At 40.3% G+C, this 13117-nt stretch overlaps 1 protein-coding gene across 1 annotated transcript in view; it reads left to right on the plus strand.

Moving 5' to 3' along the window:
• Positions 1–1726: 1726 nt before the first annotated feature.
• Positions 1727–13117, plus strand: part of ZNF292 (zinc finger protein 292) — a 52593-nt gene continuing 41202 nt past the window's right edge. Inside the window, exon 1 of the mRNA XM_088519758.1 lies at positions 1727–2029. Within this exon, the coding sequence (XP_088375884.1) occupies positions 1868–2029 (162 nt within the window). The 5' untranslated portion in view covers positions 1727–1867. The remainder of the gene's footprint in view (positions 2030–13117) is intronic.

Here is a 13117-nt window from a genome sequence, read left to right on the forward strand (position 1 = left end):
GTGATTAAAGGCAGGAATCCTCCCTTGCATAATGCCCTGCAGGCCTTAGTGCACAGCCTCTTCAAGATAGGACAGCTGAAGGACAGGCTCCTCTCCATTTGATCTTGAGGAGAACAAAACAAACAACCCTTACTCTAACATCGCTGAGCCCTAACCTTTTGTATAAGCAAGAAACTCATGTTCCCCGTCTCTCCTTCCTTCCTGGCCTGTGCTCAATTCAGAAAACCCTCTGGGCAAGGAAGAACAAGACAGCAAGCTAAAACAATGACAGACCATGAATATGAATTTGGCTATTGTGGTTTACCCTTAAGTGAAAATAATTATAAACAATACAATATAGGACTGCAAGAGTTATCCAGGGGAGATCCTACCTGAGCTCATACAGATAAATTAAGCGATTTAGAAAGACTAAATAGGTCTTTGTTTGTTGTTGTTTCTAGTATTTGCAGTAGTTGTTTATAGTAGTTGTTTCTAGTACTGGTGTAACAGGCAGCAAGGTGGCACATGTGGTAGTGAGGAATACATGCAACCTGTCAGATACTTCTGGTATCCAAATAAGCATCAGAGAGGAAAGCTGGAGGAAAAAAAAAAGTTATCTGCTTCTAATGGGTTTCACATGTACTATAAATCAGAAATGCAAAGGATTTTAGGCTTGCAAATGATATATTTACTTGATTACTTACATTGGAAGCTAAAGACACACCTCATATGGGCTTAGTGTTATGACCAGGTCTCCATATTTTTGCATATTGAGTGTTGTCACTACAAATGTCTGCACACGGGGGAAGGGCTCTGCCACCTCAGAGGACCCCCTTCTCTCCCGCATCGCAATCCGTGTCCATTCCATCCCGCACTGCAGCTTCCAGCCGTGCGCAGCACACACACAGCGCCACATTCGCTTCCCTACAAGAAAAGATGGCAGCACCATCATGCCAGCTCAACGGCCGTGCTAGTTAGTGGGTGTAGAGCATCACATTAAACCTGGGCCTGGACAAGACTGAGTACAACCTTTTGGGGAGTCTGCAGCTATAATCTTTTCCAGATAGCAGTACCCAATTTAAATTAGGGCACAGTTCCCAGATGTTCCTAGTTCTCCAGGTGATGGAAAATGAGCAGATTAGTTCAGCGGGAGCTGGCTAAGAGGTACAATAGAATCATGCAGCCCCGACAGACTGATGTCACTGCAGTAAGAGGCTTCATTTCGTCGCTACTTCCCTGCTGAAGGGGCACGAGGCAGCCATGGGCGCCCGAGGCCGCTCACATGTGGGAAGGGCCGCAGACAGCGAGTCATGTCTCAGTAGCCAACGCAGCCCCACAAGGCCCATCCTACCCTCCCCATCAGCTTCAGCACTCCATCCCAACCTCCACTCCTTGTCACACTCGTGGAGCACAGTAAGATCCCCAAGCCCCTGCGTGACACAGGGGAGGTCCCTTGGGGGCCCACAGAGCCTCCCAGTGCCAGGCCCCGGGACGCAACAGCGCCCCCAGAGCGCCTCGGGGCACAGACGGGCCCGCCGAGGGGCGGGCGGCGGCGCGGGCCGCACCGGGGCCCGCCGGAGGGGAACGAGGCCACGAGGCCTCGCGGCCACCTCCGCCATTTGCCGCCAAAACGCCGGGGCGGGGAGGACGGTCACGTGGCGCCGCGTCACGTGACGGAGCGGCGCGCGCGCGCCCCCCGCCCCCCCCCCGAGCCGAGTCGACGGGCGGTGGGGCCGGGCGGGGGCGGCGCGCGCTCCTGCACGTGACCCCTCCCCGGAACGTGGCATTGTGTAATCACGTGACCTGGAACGGCGCGGGGGGGGGCCCCGGCCCGGAGGAGGTGGGGGGGGAAGGGGGGGCTGCGTACGCGACGGAGCGGGGTGCGAAGATGGCGGACGAGGAGGCCGAAGCGGAGAGCGGCGGCCAAGGCGGCGACCTCCGGGAGCTGCGGCGCCTGCGGGAGCGACTGCTGGAGCTGGAGACGGCGCTGCGGGAGAGCGCCGAGCCCGCCGTGCAAGCGGCCACCGAGTACTGCAAGCAGCTCTGCCAGGTCGGGCCGCCGCGTCCCTTCCCTTCCCCCCCGCCGCCCGCCTCGCTCCCCTCCCCCGCGGCGAGCAGCAGCGCGGGGGGCGGGCGGCAGCGGCGCCGCCCCCGCCGCCCTGGGCTCCGTGTGTGTGTGGGGCGGGGGGGGAGCGGCGGTTGGCGGCGGTTGGCGCGGCCGTTGGAGGGGGGGCCCGGAGTTAGCGCTCCGGGCCCGGCTCCCGGTGGGGCGGGCGGGTCGCTGCCGCCGCTCGCGGCCCGCGGGCGCCTTTGTTGCGCTCTGCCGCTCGTCGCCTCAGCGAGAGGCCCTTTGTTCGCAGCGGCGGCGGCCCCGAGGCCGTGACGGGGCCCCGTGCTCCGCGGCCCCCGCTCGAGGTGCCCCCAAGCTCCCTCTCCTTCCTTATCTGGTGCCCTGCAGCCCCGCCAGAGTTTTCCCCCGTCCTGGGCGCCGGAGCGGGGAGCGGAGGGTCTCCGGAGGGTGTTCGGGGTGCTCGGTGCCGCTCGCAGCTCCCTCTCCCTGTCAGGAGCGCGACTGTGTGGAGCCGCGGGGCTCTGCCCGCCGCTTCCGCGGCCTCGGGGCCGTCCCTGGAGCGGCCGTGTGTGCAGGTGCCCTCCCGTTTTCCTCGACGTTTTTCTTTTCCCTTCCTGATGCGAGAGATCCTGCCGAGTATTTTTTTTTTCCAAACACACTTCTGCGGGCTAGCTCTGCTGTTAAAATAAACGCTACGGTTAAGTCATTGCTTTTACCCTGCAGGCCTGTGCCTTGCTCTGATTTCTCGTACGTGCCCTTTCCTCACTAACATTGGGTATGACACAACGCGTAAAACACTTTCCAAGTTATTTCACGCTCAGGCTGCGGAAATTTGCAGAAATCGCTTCCATAGCTTTAGTATGACCTTAGCGATCAGGAAATCTGGTGAAAGTAATAGTGTTTGTTTACGCACTGCTCTCAATTATTTTTGGAACAGACACATTTTGAAAAGGCGGAATGGTTGGAAATGAATTGTTTGGGTTGATTTTAGCTGTATTTTAGTTGTGATTTTGTAACTGTTTCCTTAAGTAGTTGATTCTTGCCCATAGCCACTGCAGTGTGCTAATTTGCATATGTCTGTCATTTTTGGATTAAACTGGGTTGTATGTCTTGCTAACCGGCAGGACTGGCTACTAAATGCATCAGGCATATCCCTTTTTCATATTTTATTTCGCCAAAACATGAATCTGTGTTTGGGGCTCTTTTTCTCTGGTCAAAATGTACAGTATAGTTCTTGGATGCAATGACCCCATAGATTCACAGAAACAAGATTGGTTTATGTAGGCCTAGATAGCTGTATTCATAGTCAGCTTGGTCTTTGTGCCTCCTTTCTTAAATCCGTGCACTGGGGGATGGCAATCTGGCTTTTCTGGCTCCGACCCGACTGCTGGCTTCTGAATGAACAGTTCATTGAGCTGAAGTAGTTGGGTAAGTGGGAATGAAAACAACATCCTCAGTGCTGTACAGAATAAATCAGTGCTATCAAAAGCAAGTTTATCACTAAATTATGGTTCTGTGTAGTTAGTGAGTGGCCTTATAAGTTTTTAAAATTTACTTAAAGTTTAGCAAAACCAATATTATTATTTTAACTTTTTTATTATAATTCCTGTTAAGGCCTAAACTTACTTACACCTTGTCAAATGAACAGCTTCTAAAAACAAAGCTGATCTTGGTTGCAAAGCATACAAGTTATATGAGCTTACGTATATATTCATGTTCTTTCAAAATGGGCTTCTGTCATTTCTATACCAAGATTTATAAAAGACTGTATCTGCCTTTACAGTCCAGAGACTTGGCTGCATAACAGCAGGATTTGAGACATGCCACTCAATATTGAAGTCCTTGCTTTTCAAATATTAAGGTCTAAACAGTTGCTTTATGTAATAAGTAATGTCATTGGGTGGGTCATTTATGTTTGTTTATATATATATAGTTATTGGTTCAACAGAGATCTTCTACTGTGTTCAGCTATACTGGTGGTGCCAAAATAGTTGTGTAACTTGATCTGCAGTTTTAATGCTTTACCGGGGAAAAAAATCATGAGTAGAATTAGCTGCTTAGCTTTCACTGCATTATAGAGGCTACAGAAAATTCATATAGCTGTAGAAGTGGTTTCAGAAGTGTGTATTTAAAATAACATTTTAAAGGCATCTGCCATGATTTCTAGAATAACGTCTCTGAATACGTATATATTAAAGAGTAATTTGTCTGGTCAAGTTTTCAAAACTGACAGTCGTCTTTACATACTAAGTCTGGAAGTGCAATCCTGAAGAAATATTTTGGCATTTATCTCAGTGTCATTGCACCTGCATTTTTGGTGCATAGTCTCTAAGCATGCAACAACTATGCAAACTTTGAAGTTCTTGTTTTCTTATTTTATTTTGACAGGTAGTAGTAATTCCAGAGCCCAGCAACTGCATAGTTGGTAGCCAGAAATTGATTCATTTATTTTAAATGAAGTGGGTAGCATAATGTTTGAGGAAATAAGAAAGAAGCTATAACATGTGCATTACTGCACTGAAAGATCCTTAGGTTCAAAGATGAATAAAGGATTTAAGCATTCCACTCATTAAATGAAGGGGTGGTTGTACAGACAAATCCCTCAGCTGGTTTTGAGAAATCTGAAAATTGAACCATTTCATATTATAATCCAACAGTAAAAAAATATGATCCAAAAAATATACTACCCATAAAAAATACAAACCCTTGTACCTTGAAAGACAATAATTTTATTGTGGAACTGTTTTCTTCTCTTTACTTTGCAACATTTCATCAGCTATACTTTTATACTTTGTCTTCATTATTTTTGCACTCTGAAATGTTATAGTTATTTTTAAATTTAAAGTGGATTAAACCCTTAATCTTGTACAGTATCTACATAAATGTAGTATTTGTGTCCTTGTCAGTGTGCAACAGAAAGCATTTCTTAAATTGTGGTCCAGTAAAATTCACATTAGTATGGATATGTAAAATGACTTTCTAATTGTAATTTATGACTCTGTAGGTGTTTGGTAATTAGCAAATCCATAACAAATTCATTTTGTCAGAAGCAATTTATATGCAGACATGGACAGACGAAATAAGCATCTTCAACTGTGATGAAGATAAATTGAAAATGAATTTTGCAAAAATTTAAAATAAAGTGAAATAATTGTTCTTTTTGCTGCATAGTGGCTGGTCAGATTTTTTTTTAAGAGAATGTGTAGGTTATAGTCAGTTAAAAAGACTAAAGTTTTATTTTTTCAGGGAGCTGGATGAATGTAAGTGGGTTTAGTAGAGCTTTTTAATATAGGAGGTGTTCTCTTCTCATTGTAACCTTTCTTAAATATCAAATATAAAGCTGGTAACAGCTTCTTTTGGATCTTGTTGCTTGTGAAATCTTTATGGTGTATATACTTACCCTGGAACGTTCTTCAGTGGTTTATGCATTTTATCTTTGATCTTATTAGTCTTCCCTCAATTGTTATTTTGGACTCTTGATCTCTTGTAAATCTGTATTTTAGTCTTGTGCTCTACTGTACTTGATGGGTGCTGCAAATTCTCCAGAGCTGTAAACCTGTCTCTTCTCTTATACTGCCTTACTAGTTGTCAGTAGAAAAATAGTGAGTTATATCCCAAACATCTGAAAATACTTCAACTGTCTCATTGTTCTTCCTCAATCACTTTGCTAGAACTTCTTGTCTAATCTGTTGGCTGCCTGTTCTGGAAAAATTGTTGTTTTGAAACATGTTAAGTGTGTTTAGTCATTAGTATGAAACATTCATATCTTTTAAGAGTAGACAGTTTAATTAGTGTTAGTAATTAACCTAAGGTATTCCTAATACCATTATCATAAGTATAATGCTGATGGGGAAAAAAAATGTAAAGTATGCAAGGTTTTTTCGCTATTTATCAAAACTTTTTTAAAGTAGGTTTTTTGCTGCCCTTTAGTTCTATATGAATGTATGGAGTTCATTCTTGTTTTCCTTTACTTTTTAAATGCCGTTTTTTAAATATATATACATGTTTATTGAGGTACTGGTGATGTATTGATTTGGGACCATGTGCCTGTAGGTCCTGCCTTAACGCATTAAAGTTCTACCCTAATCTTTCTCCTTACACAGTGCTGACATGCTAGAATGGATTTTAAAATGTTGAGGAATACATATCACCCTAACTTGAAAGGCAGATGACCTTGAATTTAAGATGACCCCTGCTAAAAGCAATCAGTTATATACAAAAGACTGTTTTTTTATTACATAACTGTAATCAATATACAAAGAGGGTGTGAATTTTTCACTGAGGATTTGTTTCTATTAAAGATTAGTCCTATCTTCTCTTGTACCTTGTTACTCGTCTTTCTTTCTTTGCTCCTCTTTGCAACTTTGTAATGCTGTCACTCTGCTCACTATCTTCAACTTCTTCCTCGCTTTTCTGTCTTCCTTTTCTCGACTTTCTTTTCAGACTCAAGATGACAGAAGTCCTCTTCAGTTCTTCACAGAATTTGAAATAGCGCATTTCTTAAACCCTTTAGCTACAACCTCTGAATTTACCCAAATCCAGTCTGTCTTAATCCAGTGACAAAGGAGTGTTTCAGAAGGCTTTATTTTTCCTGCAGGAGTTGAGTATGATGCCTTGCCAAGAGGGATTCTGAGTATAAGGACCTCAAACAGTCTTTGAAGAGCTTGCTCACGATTTCGTGAGAGACTTGTGGCTGTGATGTCTTTCCATCTGATATGGCCATAAAATTGGTAGTGAAAAGAATCATCAGCTAAATACACATTTAATGGAACTAGAAGAAGCATTCCACTCTTTCTTAGTAGTATATCTGGTTTTCAGACAACATTCACCAAATTTTAATTACATGTGTAGACAACCGTCCTTGATTTTGACACCTAATAATGAATCTAGTAGGTTGCTGGTCCTTCTGCATAATTTAAGATCACATTGGCTTCCAGATCATATATGTTTGCAATTCTAAATCATTGGCTGATGCTACCGACGTTACTGGAACATGAAGATTAAGATCCAGTCCACTAAAATGCTTTTCTTTTATGCATCAACCATCAATAGCTTATTTTTTTTTCTGTGAAATGTTTTGTGTTCATGCTACTTCTTGAGCTTTCAGTTTAATGATTGCCTGTGTAACTGAGTTTGTCTCTTTTCAGTATGCATGAATTCCTCAACTCTTTTTGTTTCTACTTTGTGAAGTGAAAACTTCTCTTGAGTCTAATGAATGATTTCTTCATTGAGCTAACCCTTAAAAGCTTCTCTTTTGATGTTGCCATCTTTGTGATTTGCTTCTGTTGTATTCTATTTCAACTTGGTCTCATAGATGTCTTTTTTTTTTCTTTTTGGGGCAGGGGAGTTGTTTTATTTTGAACTAGCTGGGTTTGCCAGTATTTTCCCCCGTACAAAAAGTGCATCTGGAAGAGAGCTTGATCATCTAGGCCATGGTTCTGAGACAGGACTGGTTATTGGTAAGCTGCAGCTAAAAGTACTTGTTTGACCTGTTATTCTAAAATCTTCCTAGGTCATGTATTTTAGTTAACTTTGCCTTTAAAGATTCCCTCACTACACACCCCATTGTCTAACTTAATTTCTAATCTATTACTGCAAGCAAAAACTATTGTGATTTATTCTGTCTCAACAGACATGAAAAGTAGCATATTCTGACTTTATTGGAAGCACTGCTTAAGCTTTCAAGGCTATCTATCAATTTCCTCCACTTTTCACTTTTCTGAACAAAAACAGTCTTTGCAGTCTTTGATTTTTCTCCAAATTTGTTTGTTACCTTCTTCATCTTCCAGGTACTTACGTTGATCTATATTCTTGTAATATCAAGCCAGGAATTTTACTTGAATTGTGGTGTCCCAGTCAGTGCTGCAGCTGAGGCTAGCTATTCGCTGAAGAGAATAGTCTGCTTGCTCAGACTCCAGATTGCGCAGGATACTTCTTTTTTTCCAGAAGTGTAACATTTTCATGTGTTCAGGTTGTCAGCTGCTTTTTATCTGTTCTCGCTTTTCACTCCCAAGCCTACTCCTAGTATTTCTGTCTGCCATGGCGATGTACTTGTCAGGTAAGATAGTTAAGAAGATGACAAAATTTAGTTTGAGGGATTCACTTTTTTTTTTTTTTTTTTAAATAAAAAGCTGAGGTTTGGTAAGAGGTCTATAGATTAAAGTGCTCTATACTAAAATATATATTAAATTAAATGTTTTCTTAGACTAAAATATTACTTTTTCCTCACAGTACTTTACAGATCAACATTCACTTTCTGTTGCCCTGGTAACTTTTGCCCATCAAACAATGGGTATTTGACATTTTTACCAAAGTTATTAAGAAAACTCCTCTTATCAGCAAATTACCATTTCACTAAAAAGATGCACTTTTAACCAAAGGTTAATAGTTAAAGGGTATGAAGTGTGACTGGAATTAGTTTTGGTTCATAAGATCTTTGATTCTTATTGCCCATATGGAAGTTGAGGCTTTTTTTTTTTTTTTTATCCAGTCTTTTACCTTTTATAGAAAATCCTGAAGACCTTTGTGTGACTTTAGTTTACCTGTAGTATTTGGCTGTAACATTATATGTTCTTTCATTCACCTTTTACCACAAATACTTTTTTTTTTTCTTTTTTTCCTCCTCTTCCTTTTGGAAGTATCTCTTATGTCTAGATTGCTTTCTAAAAGGGCAGTTGTTTAAGATTGACTGTTTAAGAGATGTAAGATACTGGCCAAGGAAAACGCCCTTTTTATTCTGCAGGACGTGTATGAGGAAGTTTATTTTTTAATTCTTGTATTCAGTAAGGCATGTCATTGTATCAGAGCATCCACATTTTGTCTCTTGGCTTGTTGATAATGCAGATGTGTATCTCCGGCTGTGCAGACCTGAACAGTCTTGAAAGGTTTTATGGATTATCTTGCTGGAAAATGAATGACTCACGACCACGTATCTTCAGGAAAGGCGGCAGAAAATGGGATATTCCAGAGAATCTGATTTCTCTGGTCACTAAGGCTAAAGGAATTTCATGTGGTCGTTAACTATTTACTCTGCCCCTTTTATTTTGTAGGTGCTTTGCTCTAGGCGTCACATCTACACGCTGCATTACTAGGTGACATGACATAAGAACTTGCCTAAATTGGGTAAACTGTATCAAACTGGAATCGTTAGCAGTTTCTTCAACACGTCAGTTTGTTCAGTGTTCTGTGGCACAGCCACAGAAAACATTTCCAATTCATATACCTATGGAGCACGCATTCAGGAGATGCTGCTCTAGGCATTAATTTATGTCTATCAAAAACTTCCTTTACTGCTGCTTTGTACTTAAAGGCATCTAATGAAAGCTTCCATTTAAATCCTTGAGTAGTTACAGTGCAGCTTATAGAATTCTTTAGTTTTCATGAAGAAAGCAGCATGACATTTCTATGCCATCAGCTTTTCTAAAATAGAGGTGTACCTGTGAATTTAAATTTAAGTAATAGGTAAATAATATGACTTGAAACCATGTTTTGAAATAGAAGTCCTCATCTTATTAGGTCTGGGCCTTGGCATATACTAAGATCTTAGCGTTCTTAATATATATTACACATTTTGAGAAGTGTGTAGGTATTTTTCTGAGATTTTTGAACTCTTTCTATTCATCTTTCCAAATATACCTTATAGACATCTCCATGATATTATTTCTGGGATCTTTCGTCTAACAGGATAAACTGCACTGCTTCTATTTGAGGAAAAAATAAACCAGTAACACTTGGCAAAACAGAGACATTCAGAAAGCAGGTGTGTATAGAACATCAGAAAATACAGCGGAGCTTCGTAACATTATTAAAATATGTCTGATTGTATAGGAAACTGGACTAAATGGCAAAAATGTGTCTAATTTTTGGTAAGACTTGTTTTTTCTCAATTTCTTCTTGATCTTCCCATCTGTGACAGTTGCACAGTCTTCTGGTTTGTAATATTTCTCTCTCTGCCTGTATGAGGCTAAAACAAAATAATTAATTTTTCATCACAGAATTGGTTAGATCTATACTAATATAGTTCCTGTTTTGTTTTGGTATTATTGTGAACTAGTAGTGATTGTTAGCCCTCATAAAGACTTACTTAATAGGGAAAACTTCTGTCAAAGCTGCTGCCCAGTTTCACCCACCAACTTGAAATGTGCTCTTGCTCCTAACTGTTGGACAAATGTATTTGCTACTTTGAAAAACTTAACTACCTGGAGTAAAACTCTTTGGGATTTAGTATGATGCATTGTCAATGTATAAAAACCCAGTCTTTAGATATCACTCTTCATTTTGTAACTCTGTTCTATCTTTTTGGTTGAATATAGTTTCCTTTTGCATTAATGGTACGTATAGCATTGCGTTCTTGGTCACTTGTATATCATAAAGAACAGAATTCAGGAGGACTCTCCTTTCTCTGTTATTAAAAATGAAGATAATTAATATGGATGAATAGATTATTTTTGTTTGATACTGGGGATATAATGCACTGAATAATGTTTTGATGAATCAGCAAAGTACTATCAGGGATCGGGCATTAAATCAAATTAGGAGTATGGAGCTCCACAGTATTGTGATTCATACTTTTCTCAGGAGCTGCTGACAATACATTACTTTATAACACAAGGAAGAGGGCAAGAAGAGATTAAATGTTTAGGATCACAGATGTAATCTGAATTTCTTTCTTAAATCATTAAAGGGTAGCTCTTAAAGAATAATTAGGATTAAAAAGTAACTTACAGTTATGAAACCATAGCAATAAAGATGATAAAACTTGTATGTCTGAATTCTACGGGCCTATAGCCTACCTGCTGTTCAAGTTGAAATTGGTGAGAGTATGGGATAGTGAGCACCATACTCTTGAACACCCAACCAGCCTTCATGAACCGCAGCAGCTCCCAGTTCTCGTGGTTCTCATATTCAAGAGAAAGCATAATTTTGGCTGCTCTTCTTCGTTTCACATGGACTCAGTGGCAGTAGCTGGGCACTGACATAAGGACAGGCTTGATTATTAGGCTGTGTGAGCTAGATGGCCATTGCTTCTTCCTTCAACACAAAATGCAGGTTAGATGGAAACATCCTTTGGGATGTTAGTGTGATTGTGCTGAGTGTACAAGCTTAAAGTGATAATTATGTAACTATTTTTTTGCTGAAGGAGAAGCTTTTCAATTAGGTTCTTATCTGAATTAACAGGGTGAAACAGCACTGGGAGAAATTTGAGCTCAGCTGGAAGAGATGGCTAATAAGAATGTGTAATGCAGATGAACTGCAAAAATATTTGTAATCTCTCATTTTACTTGACTAAGAGAGTAGGTTCAAGTCACCTGTATTCTAGGAAATGCACATGCCGTTATTTCTGGCTATCATCCTGTTTTTAATCTGTCCATATGCCAGTTCGATGATTAAAAGAATAGGTAAATTAGATTTCCTGGCAGTGGATCAAAGTTTACTCTAATGAGCATCCCACCACATTCCTGAAATGCCTGTTTAATAGCCAACTGCTGAATATTGTTTTTAACGAAACTGACTAAAATATGAAGATTGTGATGACAACATTAAATTGAGACTAGAATTGAAGACTTTAACGGAGAGAAATATAGCCTAGAACTATAACAAGATCACTTTTTTTATAAGTATAAAAGAGAAGAAATTTATACTGCTGACAAAATTGGAAAGGACATGTTGAATGCAAAATGATAAAAGATCAAAGGCAAGTCTGAGGAAGGATAATTTTTGCTACTCTGTGTGACAAAGCATGAAGCTTAATGAAGTAATTTCTTGGTATTTTAAATAATTACTCTTTGAAACAGGTTATGAATATAAGTTTTTGTAGGCAATTCTAGTTCTAGAAACTAGCTATATTTTAAAACTATTTTAAGCAAAATAGTGACTGAAGAATAATGGGAGGAATAGCCCCATGGTGATTTATCTTATTTTGCCCACTCTTAATTTGAGCAATCTGAGCCCATCCAGCAAGCTCATCATACCCACATGAAAATGTACAATTTGTTTGTGCTTTTTCACATAAATGGGAGGCTGAGGGGGGTGAGACACCTGTTTAACAATTAACAAAGTTCAAAATTTTGCTAATTAACTTACCAGAGGCAGTATTCTGTGTTTCTTGCTGTCTTTTCTTGGTGATTATGGAAGATCTTTTAATTATTCCTCTGAGAGTTGTAGTAGCCTTGAGGCCCACTAGCCTTTCTTCTGTATCTGTTTCAAGGTCTTCTCGAATGTACACTCTGACTTAGAGATGCCAATATATCTTTGCACAATACATGTAGACCTTGTTTAGGTTTCATAGCTGTAAATTTAAGAGTGGTGGTACTTTCTTGCTTTCTAGATGCGTGCATTAGAAGACCTGTTAGAATTTTACTTAATTTTTTGCTATTTTATCTGCTTAGTCAAATAGAAGCAGTTGGATTAAAGGCATGGCCAACTTTACACACTCATGTGCTGAAGAGTCGGAGCGTCGTTAGAAATTGAAATATAACTTTCTGATAATTTGTTTTATCATTAAGTAAATTGAATGGTTAATGGTTGATATTTAACATTAACCTTAACATGCTTCTGTAGGTTGTAGATCATTCATTACATGAATTGTTCCTGCAATTAGTCTGAAGTGTCTTTTCCAAAGATGGGAAATCTTGGGACTCGCAGTTACGATGAAATAGCTGTAGTGATCCTGAGATCACTAAAGGCTTACATGATGTAAATAAATATAGAGTGAGAAGGGGGAAGTTTCAATAATCCATATACTCTACATCTTTAACAATATTGAAATCTGTTTGTTCATTATTTGTTTATTCCCACCCCCCCCCCCCATGGAAAGATACTTTGCATAATAAACCATCATAAGTTTTGATGAATGAATTTGTTGGGGTGGAACAGAATGAGGAAATGAATCATATTAGTTGCAGAGTAGTTGGTCACTTTGGACATGTGTTTTCTTATTTAAGATTTGATAAAAGATGCCTAGAATTTTTCCTAGAATTAACAGATCTGGAAGGTATTTACTTGAACCAGCAAAGTCTATTTCTTTTATTGCATCAAAATCAACTAAAAGTTAATATTGTATTTTTA

This window comes from Tinamus guttatus, unplaced genomic scaffold (assembly GCF_059628265.1).
Source record: "Tinamus guttatus ecotype Peru unplaced genomic scaffold, ASM5962826v1 Tinamus_guttatus_pri_ptg000070l, whole genome shotgun sequence".
In the NCBI taxonomy this organism is placed as follows: domain Eukaryota; kingdom Metazoa; phylum Chordata; class Aves; order Tinamiformes; family Tinamidae; genus Tinamus; species Tinamus guttatus.